Source organism: Anopheles arabiensis, chromosome 3 (assembly GCF_016920715.1).
Source record: "Anopheles arabiensis isolate DONGOLA chromosome 3, AaraD3, whole genome shotgun sequence".
In the NCBI taxonomy this organism is placed as follows: domain Eukaryota; kingdom Metazoa; phylum Arthropoda; class Insecta; order Diptera; family Culicidae; genus Anopheles; species Anopheles arabiensis.
Window position 1 is genome coordinate 67,222,612 of NC_053518.1, and position 12,493 is coordinate 67,235,104.

The 12,493-nt window shown below is 47.8% G+C and overlaps 3 protein-coding genes across 3 annotated transcripts in view; 1 reads left to right on the plus strand and 2 right to left on the minus strand.

Annotated features, from left to right (window-relative positions):
- Positions 1-1,723: 1,723 nt before the first annotated feature.
- On the minus strand, positions 1,724-4,390 carry LOC120900135 (GPI mannosyltransferase 4). The gene is made up of 3 exons (XM_040306758.1): positions 4,117-4,390; positions 3,089-4,028; positions 1,724-3,019 (listed from the first exon to the last, which is right to left on the minus strand). Exons 1-3 carry the CDS (start codon positions 4,259-4,261, stop codon positions 2,074-2,076), a joined length of 2,031 nt encoding a protein of 676 aa, XP_040162692.1. The 5' UTR covers positions 4,262-4,390; the 3' UTR covers positions 1,724-2,073.
- A 41-nt stretch (positions 4,391-4,431) lies between these two features.
- The window catches only part of LOC120900141 (glutactin-like), a 47,020-nt gene continuing 38,958 nt past the window's right edge, over positions 4,432-12,493 (plus strand). The window contains exons 1-2 of the mRNA XM_040306765.1: positions 4,432-4,561; positions 4,729-4,769. The gene's annotated coding sequence lies outside the window, so the exon portion shown is untranslated. The remainder of the gene's footprint in view (positions 4,562-4,728; positions 4,770-12,493) is intronic.
- LOC120901156 lies at positions 7,103-12,228 on the minus strand. The gene is made up of 10 exons (XM_040308866.1): positions 11,756-12,228; positions 11,180-11,698; positions 10,727-11,104; positions 10,350-10,662; positions 10,121-10,287; positions 9,090-9,641; positions 8,247-8,762; positions 7,804-8,178; positions 7,405-7,735; positions 7,103-7,327 (listed from the first exon to the last, which is right to left on the minus strand). Exons 1-10 carry the CDS (start codon positions 12,128-12,130, stop codon positions 7,143-7,145), a joined length of 3,711 nt encoding a protein of 1,236 aa, XP_040164800.1. The 5' UTR covers positions 12,131-12,228; the 3' UTR covers positions 7,103-7,142.

Here is a 12,493-nt window from a genome sequence, read left to right on the forward strand (position 1 = left end):
TCGTCCTGCTTGTCAGACTCTTTCATGGGCCTCTCCGGAGTCCCTCAAGGAAGTGTTCTTAGTCCCCTTCTTTTCCTTTTATTTGTTAATGACTGAACCTCTATACTAGTGATGGGAAAATGAAGTTTTTGTCGGAATCGATTACGGCTACCTCTGCAGTTTTCTGGAATTGATTCCGGATAGTAGGTCCGGAATCCGTTTCCCGGAATCGATTCCGGAATCGGCTCCAGAATCGGAATCGACTCCGGAATTGATTCCGGTATCGGAATCGGAATCGGTTCCGGGATCGACTCCAGAAGCTGAATCGGTTCCGGAATCAAATTCGGCTCTCGAATCGGGATTGGCTCCACTGGACCGGCGTTTGGGTCCAATCATACTACGTATTGATAACCGCAAAAAATCAAAATTTACTTGTAAAAGATCCTTTCTCATGGAGATTCCCTTCGACTGATTTCGCATCTAAAACTTCTTTTTTTAATTCAAGAACTAATTCACATTCCGGAGCTAAATTTAATTCTGGAGTCAATTATGATTCTGTTATCGGGGAAATTTCCAGGTCAATTCCGATTCCGGAGCCAAATTCTGATCGCGGAATCGATTCCGGAGCCGACTCGGGAGTCAACTCTTCAATCGGCTCCGGAGTCAACTCTTTAATTGGCTCCGGGGTCAACTCCGAAGTCGGCTCCGGAATGGATTCCAGCATCGGAATCGATTTCAGCATCGGAATCGTCTCCGGAATTGATTCCGAACACGGAATCGGAATCGGGTAGGTCGGATTCCGAGCTACTCTATACTCCCTCTCCCGATGGCTGTCTGCTGTACGCCGACGACGTCAAGATTTTCCTCCCTGTGTCCTCGTCTACTGACTGTGGTAATCTCGAAACTGTGGTGAATTCCTTCTCTGTTTGGTGTAACAATAATGGTGTTAACCTTTGTCCAAATAAGTGTTGCGTTATTTCGTTTACCAGATCCGCGTTGATTCCGTTCAGCTACTTCCTATGTCGCTATACCCTATACCCCATAAATCGAGTATCGTCGTCGGTAAAGGATCTGGGTGTGTGACTGGACGAGAAGCTTTAATACACATGTTGATCATGTCATCAACAAGGCCAATAAGTCCCAGGGATTCAATATGAGACTCGCGTCCGAAATCCGCAATCCCCTATTATGCTTGAAGTCTCTGTATTGCTGCTGGGTCCGACCAACCATGGAATACACCGCTGTTGTTTGGTCTTCTCCAGGCTTTGACCTAGCGATGGTCGGCTAGGCTGGAGAGTGTCTAGCGTAAGTTCACTCGAGTAGCTGTTCGACGCTTTCTTCAAGGTTCTCATCAATCCCTTCCTTCGTCCGTTGTCGCCTTGTTAGGTTACTCTCCATTGAAGAAATACAGTCCAACATCCGTGTAAGTTTCAGGAAAGCTGAACTCCTGTTCCCTTCTATCCGCCGATATCCCAGTGTCCCGTTTTCGTTCACGTCTTCGTGATTTGTACTCTCTCCAGTCCATGTAATCTGTACCCGTTAACTTTACTACCTCAACAACTAGCCTTAATTACACACTTTGTTAAGCCATTTTGGCGGACAATTTTATATAAAAAATAAATAAATAAACATTGTTTGGTGAAAGCTAATTTTGTTTCGATTAAGTTTCTGTAAATAAATCCCTAAAATTTAAACATTCTTTCAGATGAATTCGAAGATACGAATATTGCAAATGTTCCCAATCGTTTTATCGTATGTTTTAGCAAGCTTATATAATGTGTTTTTATTTTGTAAAAATCGTTTGTACGTGTACATTATGCTCAATACAAAAAGGGTGCATTGTGTGCCTTTTTTCATTTTTGGTTTCGTTGGAATGGCTCGGGAAAAGCGGCTCTGGGAAAAAGAGTACCGCGGTACGCGTGTGCTGCTGCTTGTCTAAGAAGAAGAAAGGCGAACAAAAAACAAACGAAACAAACACACACACATGCGTCGTGTGTGCGTTGACTAGCTTCGGGTATCACTCCAAACCCAGGCCGTCGCCCGCCCGTCACGGGTCGCGGCCACGTACGGCGGCTGGTGGTGGTAATGTAGCTGTTATTTAATGCGCCGCACCTCGATCCGGTACAGAATCAGCCCGAACTGGTGCGCGACGGAGGAGAACTGTTTGAGCAGCCGGCCCACACTGAACGGATTCTGCTCGTCCTCGAGCGCATAGATCGGGCAGGTATCGTCCAGCTCGTCCACGTCCGTGTTGATGCCGCACGGGTGCTGCCCGAACACCTGCGGCATCGCTTCGATCGACAGGTGCGGATAGAACACGCGCACCTGGCTGTGCTTGATCAGGGCCGCCGTGCTGCGGTTCTGAAAGATATCGTTCAGCCGCTCCGACAGGCTGGACGGGATGGCCAGATACAGCCGGTACCGCTGGTTGGCACTGATCGACCGCATCTCGCACACGTCGACCAGCAGCTTCAGCTTGCGGTACAGCTGCTCCAGCTCGAGCGAACCGTACTCGTACAGGAAGAACTGTTTCGTGCGCCGATACTTCTGCCCATTGTCCGGGTTGACGAGCAGCGTTTCCGTGCTGGGCAGCCCGACAAAGCACTGCGGCACGCTGTAGATGTGGCTGGTGACGAGATGGATGTGCACGTTGGAGGAGCGCACGTCGACCTGGCGGCTAAAGTATTCGGCCAGCTGGTACACACCGCCCTGGTGCAGGAAGCCATAGAACAGGGTCAAGATGACGTTGGCCGTGTACCAGATTTTGAGCAAATACTTGGGGCTAACGGCCGGGCAGAGCAGATTGTGGTAGAGGAAGTCTTTGAAGCGCGAGGGCACCTTGAACGGGTAGCTGGAGGATAGGCCCACCTGCAGCTTTGGGGCGTGCAGCAGCACCAACGGGACGGTGATGGGGATGAGAAACCGCGCTTCCTGGTGGTTGATGAGCGACAGGGAAATGATGGGAAAAAATATGGCCGACAGCATTAGCCCGACGAAGGATTGGGCTCGTGGGAGGCTGGTGTAGTCGTTGGTGGCAAAGCTGCAAAGAAGGCACAGCAGTTTAAAATTAGTTTAAAATTAGTCATTATGAAGGACGCTCGGACCTTACCGGTAGATCATGAAGAGCAGCGAAAAGATGGCCAACACACCGAGCACGTTGTACAGTAGTGGCACGTTCACCAGCACGTGCGTGTACAGCGGATGCACCCCGTGCTGGGCCGTATTTTCCGCTATAATATTGAACCGGATGAAGTTGACCGGCGTCACGACAAAGTTGTTGATGCCAATCTCCTGCCGTTCGATCTCCGCCATCGTCAAATACCCATAGTAGATGGAGTCAATCACAATGAACAGCACCAACGACGGGATGGCCGACAGCACGAAGATCATAATGCGCAGATTAAAGTCCGCAAACGAGACCGTTTTCGTGCCCATGCCGCGCAACAGCCAGTGAAAGACGAGCGGCATCCCGAACAGCAGAAAGGTGGGTCGATTGAACACGCCGGCCACGCACAGCGTGGCCATTAGCACGCACCGGTTGAGCGAGTGGGACGGGAGGGACATTTTCAGCTTGTAGAACCGCACCTTCTCCACCGTCCGCTGCGCCTTGCGGTACTTTTCCTCCAGAAACTCGCGCTGATAGATGACCGTGTTGGAGTGGATCATACAGTCGCTCACGGTGTACAGCAGCAGCGAGCAGAGCGCCATCTCGATCGAATTGGAGAAGGTGTGCGTAGCGTACACGAGCATCACGTACGAGCTGGCGAGCGTCAGCAGCCGGAACTGGTACTGCAATCCGTACGACCGGCAGATCCGGTACAGGCTCCAGTCGTTCACGAACGACAGCGCCACCATTAGTAGGCGGGGAAAGACCAGTGTGACGTAGCTGCCGCGCAGATTGATGCCGAGATAGTAGTTGCTGTACATGGAGGCAAAGCGCAGTAGGGAGAATGGGACCTTCAGGCCAAAGTACGTGATTGCCATCGAGCGGATCGGGAAGGTTGTGTTGAACTCCCACGTACGTGTCACCTCCAGCCCATATTCGTCGCCTGGGAAAGATAAAGAAAATGGGGGGGGGGGGGGTTGTTTGATAATGCACCGTCCTTGAAAAGCTACACCGACGACAGTTTTTACTACCTGCAACCACCTCGACCGATTGGAAAAACTCATCCGGATGGATGTAGCCGAGCTGCGGCACAAACACCAGCACGATGCGAAGAAACGATAGGATGAAGTACGACACTAGCGATGGATCTTTTGGTTTGATTGATTGAAATTGCATATTGGAAATGGTACTTTTATCACTACACGCACTTACACACACACATATGCGCCCGCGGAAAAGTGCGGAAAAGTCGCCGAAAAACGACGACGGTGATGTTGATGTGGTGTGTTTGTTTACGTTTTTTGTTTCACCCTGCGCAAACTGTCAAACGTCATACCGACGACGACGCTTGACGTTTGTTCATTTGCAGCGAAAAGCAGAAGGCGAGTTGTGTGCGGTCTTTACTGTTTGGTGGTGCTGAAAGAAGAAATGTGTGTGGAAAATTAGGGTTTTCACTAAAGAAGTGAAGAAATAGAGGTAGGTAAATTATGCAGCAATTGTTGTTTCAATATGAATTATCGTTCAAATGTTTTTTAATTGTTTTCGTTTTCCCCGGGATTGATCGGCGTTGTTGTGGATGTGACCGGATGCATACACATTGAACAATACGGCTACTTTTCCACGGAATCTATGAATGAGAAAAGGTGAATCTAGTGCGTGTTTCTCTCCGAAGCAAATAGCTAAGGTAAGTTGTAGATATTCCATTTGGTTTTGGACATCAATGTACATTTTTACCAAATATCCCTAGGATTATTCTTGTATTGCGTATTAAGTGTGTATGAGAGGTACCGGATAACCTTAAAAAGTGTAATGTAGTGTGCGATGAGTATGGAGGAATGTCTATTGCAGAATTAGTAATCGGAAAACCTTTCCGGCATCAACTGTTAGTTACTAATCGGAAAAACACGGTCTAGTGCAGGAATGTCTAGGGCTGTTTCAAGGTGTAATCCGTTATTTGGATCCATTATTTGGACGTGCTAAATCCATTAAGGCTCCTCCTCTTGGGGGTGTTTGCAAGGATCCTTCGAATGGGGCTAGGCAATCATACGAAAGCAGGTTTTCATATGAAGGGACTTTTCCGTAGACCCTGGGGACGTGCCATTGGTCTTTTGCTAGGACATTAACAAACATTACGCACAACTGAACTGATCTCTACCCACGTGAATAGCAACGGTGCGCAGGTAAAATAAAAGTGTTCTAAGAATTCTTGCGGTTGACAAAAATCTCATCGCATACACAACAGTATTGATAAACACAAAGAAACGTTGAAATTGTTGCAAAAAAACTCAATTTTTCTACATGCATATTTGGTTTAAAATCTACTGCTCAACCAAGTAATTCAAACCTAACCTCATAACTCCCTATAATTTTTGTCCAAGGAGTGTAGGGACAGTAGACGGGGGAGAAAGGATGATAAGGATAGTTTGAATTCAATGAGGGTAGGATGTGTAGTTGAACATACGCACATAGGAAACGATCTTTGCCTCCTATTGCAGTGTGACGTTTGAGAACGAATAATTGAGCACTAATACGAAGGGTACTATATGGTACATACAAGGGGATCGACGAGAGCAACAAATGTGCATCGACACAGTGGAGAAGGAGTGAGGCGTAGAAGGAAGATTGGGTAATGGTTCGGCTGGCTTTGACGGGCAACAACCTAAACCAGGGGTCTCCAAACTTTTCAGTTCGCGGGCCGCATTGCTTCACAATCAATCTTGTTGAGGGCCATTTTGACGCTACCTTTAGAATGAGTGGAAGTTTAAATCTCGTTTTAATAAGAAAATATTATTGAAATATATCAAATTTGTGCAGCTTTCTTTTATTGAATCTTGATTTTCATCTTTCAGAAGTAAAGAAAATAATCTGTTAGAAAAGAAAGCTATTTAATTTAACCTTAACCCAGTCCTCGCGGGCCGCATTAAAGGCGCTTGAGGGCATGCGGCCCGCGGGCCGTAGTTTGGAGACCCCTGACCTAAACCATCGATATCGTTCTTCGTAATAGTTGACGACGACCAGATTCCAACCGAGCAATATTCCTACAGCGACTGGATTAAGGAGTAGATTAGTGTCTTGAGTCGAAGAGGATTGGAGATATCTCAGGCAATTCTTGTTTCAACACTCCAAACGTTTTACGAGCTTATACGCTACATAGGCATACAGGGAGGCGATATGGATGGTGAATGTAAGACCTACATCAACTCAAACTCCTAGGTCCTTGACATATACTTGGGTTACAGACATCGTTTTTAAATAGAGTAAATAATAAAGGACAATGGAGGAGCCGCTATAATGACGAGCTATACGAGATGTACGGCGACCTCACTGTCGTACAGCGTATAAAGCTCGCCAGGCTCCGGTGGGCTGGCCATGTTATACGCATGGAAACGGACGACCCAGCCCGTAAAGTCTTTTTAGGCCGTCCACAAGGACAGAGGAGGCGTGGTAGGCCCAAATTGAGGTGGCAAGATGGCGTGGAGGCGTCCGCCATTAAGGCCGGGATAACGGACTGGCAGACGAAGGCGCGAGACCGTGAGCGGTTTCGGACACTCCTGAGGCAGGCCAAGACCGCAAAGCGGTTGTAGCGCCGGATAAGTAAGTAAGTAAGTAAATAATAAAGGACTTAGGACACTGCTTTACAATGGGGGAGACCAATAGAGACGGTTATATAGGCCTGAGCGAAGAAATCGAATCGAAGAAATAAGGGAAACATGATTGCCCAGTTGAGAATTGGGCCATGTATTAAGTTCTTCATGCAGATTAAAAACCCTCCGTTAATGGAATCAACCAGATATGCCGATTCAAAATGGGTGAAGAAATGAAACATATAAGACTGCATATAGTGGATCGCATGAGTACGTAACCATGTTGTTGTTTGGAAGTTTGGAAAGATGGATGTAGAAAGGTCCAGATCGCGTAACATATTTAACATTGTGGATAATATAACCTTCATTATTATTGTGCTCCTACTTTACTTAACTAAGCCAGTTCTCTCTGAAATTGTTCTCACAAGGTCTGTACTGTAGGGGAAATGTGAGTGTTTTTTTTTTTAAATTTATTACATAAAGTGTCTAATTACACTGTAAAGCAATGCTACCACGGCTATGGTTGCCCGCGAAAGCCCCAAAAGAGTAGCCGCCGACCGCTGCTGTCTGGCCTTATCAGTGGAGGCGGTGAATTCGTTGAAATAGTTTTGCCGTTCCTCGTACGCTTCGTTTATTTTTAGATACGGTCCGTTAAAATCTGAAGAAATGAAAAAAAGATGTATCAAGATAAATGAAGAAAACTAAAAAAATACACACACAATTAGCGTTACTCACGCGACACGGGATTCCAGCTCTGTTTTAATGCTGCTGCCGCAGGGCGTCCACTGACTGCAAACGACGTCCACAGATCGACCATCGCCTTTGCGATCTCAGTATCGCGCGGATTGAGACGCTGCCCGAGCGGGAACAGATAGAACAGATCTTCCGCGTGGAACGAATTGTTGTGGTAGGGATACTTGAACTCATCGTCCGTGGAGGAGAAGTTGTACATGGACGGTACGCCGCTGTAATCGAAACTGTACAGATACACCTTGCCCGGGTTAGCGTGAGCGAATCGTGTCACGTCCTGCAAGACCGGCGCTTTGATGGCAAGATTTCCGCAGATCTGTGTTTGGAAGAGTGTGTTTAGCGAAAGATATATTTCTGTGAAAGCTCTACTCTTTGTACACTTACATCCACGAGGCCGGGAAGCAGCTCAGTGTAGTTGGCCCGATCGATCTCGGTCGTGAGGAAGGTGCTGAAAAGTTGATGCCACGTGTGCGAACCATCGTTCGAGCTCGCGCCAAACCGCTCGTTGATGGTGTCGATGAGCTGCAGCAGCTCCCAGGAGGATTGAATAGTTTCCGGCCTGTAGGACAGTCCGTACCGGTACACGCCTTCCCAAAACATGAGCCCTTCCTGTGCGGTAGTACCGGCCAGCAGCTCCACATTGCGGAATGCACTGCGCGGTAGCGTTTTCGGGTGCTTCGGCATGAACGGTGAAGCTTCGCCGATGACGATGCACGCGCCGGAAACGTCCGGATAGCCGGTAATGTTGAACTGTGTGTTCTGTGGAGCGTGATGAAGATGAGGATGGTTATTCCTTTCTAAATTCTTTGATAAAGCCATTGTATTACCTTGTGCTCCTCGTACGCCTCCATCAGCCGTAGCGCGGGCACATTCCGCAAGCAGTCTTCCATCGTTTCCACCGGTCGATCACAGTTGACGCGCCTTGCAATGTCAAGCGCCCCTTCCTTTGGTGATTTACAAGTCGCCCAGGGCGAAAAGATGGACCCGGACTGTATGATGGCACGGTGGAATAGATCTTCCCGCACCGTTGGACTGTACAGCAGGGCCGATACGGCTGCTCCGCCCGCCGACTCACCGAACACCGTCACCGAGGTACGGTCGCCGCCGAAGAAGCGAATATTGTTCGAAACCCACTCCAGCGCGGTGATCATATCGAGCATGGCCATATTGCCCGGGATGTTGGCGGTACCGGTGGAAAGAAAGCCGAGCGGACCGAGCCGATACTGGATTGACACCAGCACAATGTCCTTTTCGAGCAGATAGTCCGGTTCGTAGAGTGAGGCGGACCCGACGACGAACGCACCACCATGTATGAACACCATCACGGGACGGTTGGCAGTTACCTGGGTTGGATGAGGAATGGGTAATGGTATTAGTAATGTGCTGTTTTTTCTCGACACATGTTTCATAAACTATTCATGAGATTCGGAATTGCCCATGGAAAGAGCTCTGGAGACTTGTAGAGGACGCGTTTGTGTTGAATTTAGGCACTCTGGCTAGCTCAATAATCACTTACACGTTCCATTTTATCAATAGATTATTAATGGGGATTATCAAAAATTGATATTGTGTCCCAGTTATCGCGTTTTCGCGTAAATAATGCTCACTCAATGTATAAACCTAGGTTAGTTCACATTTTCACCCCATGTGCTCCCATTACTGGCCCTTACATTTTGCGTATACACCGACAGTGTGAGACAATCTTCGGCCGCTAAATCACTGGTGCTCATGTTCATGCCAATCTGGGGGCATGGTTTCCCCGGGAGCGCTGCATTGTACACGCCGCTCCACGGTTTCACGGGAATTGGATTGCGAAACCGTTGCTGGCCGATCGGAGCTTCCGCGTAGCGGATGTTGTAGAATTTGAAAATTTCCCGATCCGTCCAGGCGGTACGGCCCCGTGTTCCTTGTACCGTACCGAGCCCATCAATCACTACGATCGGCGAGTTCTGTTGACCGCTAACACCGGCACTGCACAACAGAGGCACCAAGCACACTGATAACACCACCAAGCTGACCGAAATCCACTGCACATGCATTGTCACTGTTAAATTTTGATTGTTCTTCTTCTTTTTTGTGTGAGCCTCCAACCACCACCAGCACCAACAAACACCTCCAAGAAGGACAGTGTGCGAACCTTTCAACAGGCAATCGACGACTAATCGACGGCCCCGACAGGGTGGTCCCTTTTGTAAGCTCAACGCAGCGGTGACTTCTCGCGCCTAAATCTTCAACACGGTTGCTTGTATATGACGAATCATATCGGCAGAATGATAGATAGCAGTAACAACAACGATAGGGAGCTCGAATCGTTGTGTGTTGCCAAAGTGTTTCAACCCGGCTGCTTGCGACATTGATTCGCTCGCGTATCCATCTCGGCCTGACGGGAATGTGCTCTGGTGAAGGTTTAAAAAAACGCGTGCCGAGAACGATAACGGTGTGCGACCAGTAAACTGCCAATCAATCTAAAAGAACATGCTTTTTATGTATGTTTTATTATGATTCTTTTGGTGGGTACCGGTGGAATTGGATACCGGTGGGGAGGGGCATGGTGTCTGGTGTTACGAATAGTCACACGTTCAATGACGTAAATTGAATTACTAATAGGTATGGTTTTGTTTTACCGTGCCCTATATCTAAGTTGGAACACCGCTACTTATAGGTATAAGGTTTATTTGTTGAATTGATGGATCGTATCTTACAATATCAATGCAGTAAGTAGTGATAGCAGGCATGCTAGAAAAGATAACTGCATTTGCACGCTGTCATTTGACTGTCTAGCCTTCACAACGCTGTTTGTAAGCTCATGGACGAAGTACTCTTTCTGCTCCGGAGGGTTCACGAGTCGTAAGTACGGTCCAAATGGTCCTTAAAAGTGTTTAAACATGTTAAAAAAATTGAATAAATTTTTAGACATATTTAGTACATACTTGATACAGGTGGCCATGGAATGACATTGCCGGCTTGAGGTTTCCCAGTGATCGCAAAGGACGTCCAAAGATCCACCATGATCTTAGCCATTTGGGTGTGTTCTTCGTTCAGTACGTTCGACATGGGGAACAAGAACTTGAGCTCATCGCCATGACCCACTGAGTTGGGGAAATCGTAGGGGAATCCGGGAGTCATTGGAGATGGTGGACCAACGTAGTCAAAGTTGTAGAGGTAGACTTGCCCGGGAAGCGCTCTAGCGAATCGATTAGCCTCCTCAACGGATCCGTACTTGAGGGCCAAGTTTCCAGCAACCTGGAGGAAGAAATTGAAGGTTATAAAAGCAATGGAAGATCATCTAGCGATTTTTATCACTCACATCAATGAATAGAGGAACTATCTCCGAGAAGTTAGCACGATCCATCTCCTCCCAGGTGGCCTTGGACAGGAGCTCATAGCCAACAACGGCATCGACGAAGGCACCAGATCCAAACTTGATGTTAACGGTCTTGAGAAACTCCAGGAAGTCCCAGTGAGAGTTGAATTGAATAGGTTGGGAGTCTAAAGCATATTGGAAGTATTCGTTGAAGAAGATAAGACCCTCTTGGGAGTTCATTCCGAAGATGACCTCAATATTCCGGAAGTAGGTAGACTCTCTGGGGTGAACGGGCATGAAGCTTTGGGCCCCAAGAGCTCCTCCTACGGTGATGCAAGCTCCAGCAACTTTGGGATATCCTGGTGAGCTGAACTCATTTTTCTGTGAGGAATATGTATACATAAAACGTAACAATAGAGTAATAGAAAGAGAATAGAAAGTCAATGCAGTGCTCACTTTATGTTGGTCTTGAGCCTGAACCAGATCCCGCACTGAAGCGGCCTTAAGGCAGCTATCGATGTCGGCAGGAGTCGTCATGGGACAACCGATAATACGAGCGATCTCGTATGCGCCCTCGGTAGGATCCTGACAGATGACCCAGGGCATGAACAAGGTACCGGACTGGATGATGGCGCGTTTGAAGAGTCCCTCGCGAACACGGGGGCTATGGAGCATAGCGGAAACTGCATGTCCTCCGGCAGACTCACCGAAGATAGTTACTTCTAGTGGGTTTCCACCAAAGTTACGACTGTGCCGGGATACCCATTCAAGCGACTCGAGCACGTCGTACATTGCAGCGTTACCAGGGATAGCTTCGGTGCCGGTAGAGAGAAATCCGAGCGTACCCAAGCGATACTGTATGACGACGAGGACGATGTCCTTCTCGAGCAAATACTCAGGTCCGAATCGCTCCGCGGATCCAACCACGAATGCACCTCCGTGGACGTAGAGCATGACGGGACGATTGGCCGTAAGCTGAAGGAGGAATTTCGGTTAGATGAGTCCATAAACAGTACATGACCAATTACTTACATCGTTGGAGTATACGGAAAGCGTGAGACAATCCTCGGCATCAGGGTCATCTTGCGTGATTGTGCGAGACTGAGGACAGCCACGACCAGGAGCGGTGACATTCATGACACCCGTCCATGGACGAACACTGAGAGGAGCACGGAAGCGTTGTTCTCCTACCGGAGCCTCGGCGTACTTGATGTTGAAGAACTGGTAGATGGGTCGTCCAGTCCAGGCCGTCTTTCCCATGGTTCCCATGACAGAACCTAGACCCTGGATGTTTACCACTGGATCATCTTGTGCAAATGATGTGCCGATGATCGAGGCAATCGTCACCACTAATAGAAAACATCTATTACACACGCTGCGTTTCGTCACTTTCTTCGGTAATCCCATCTTCAAACACTTGTTACTAACATATTCTGCACTGCATTAAGTCCATCGGGCTGCTCTTCTTGTAAGGTTACTGAGCGCGATCGTGTCTCAAACTGCTGTTTTTATTTTGAAATTTGTAAAAAAAAAGTTACAAATAGTAGCAAGGGTGAACAGTTATCTAGGTTTTGTTTATTCTCATTTGATGGAAAGCGATATCGAATGACTTTTGATACGAGGTGAATGATAACGTTGATGGGTTGGTACGGAAAGTGTGCTGCACTACGTGCAGCACAACACAAGCAGCGTGTAGATTAATCAGTTGCACACGCGTGTTTATCTATTGAAATTGTCTGTGATTGTGATTACGGCAGATCGTTTACTCGA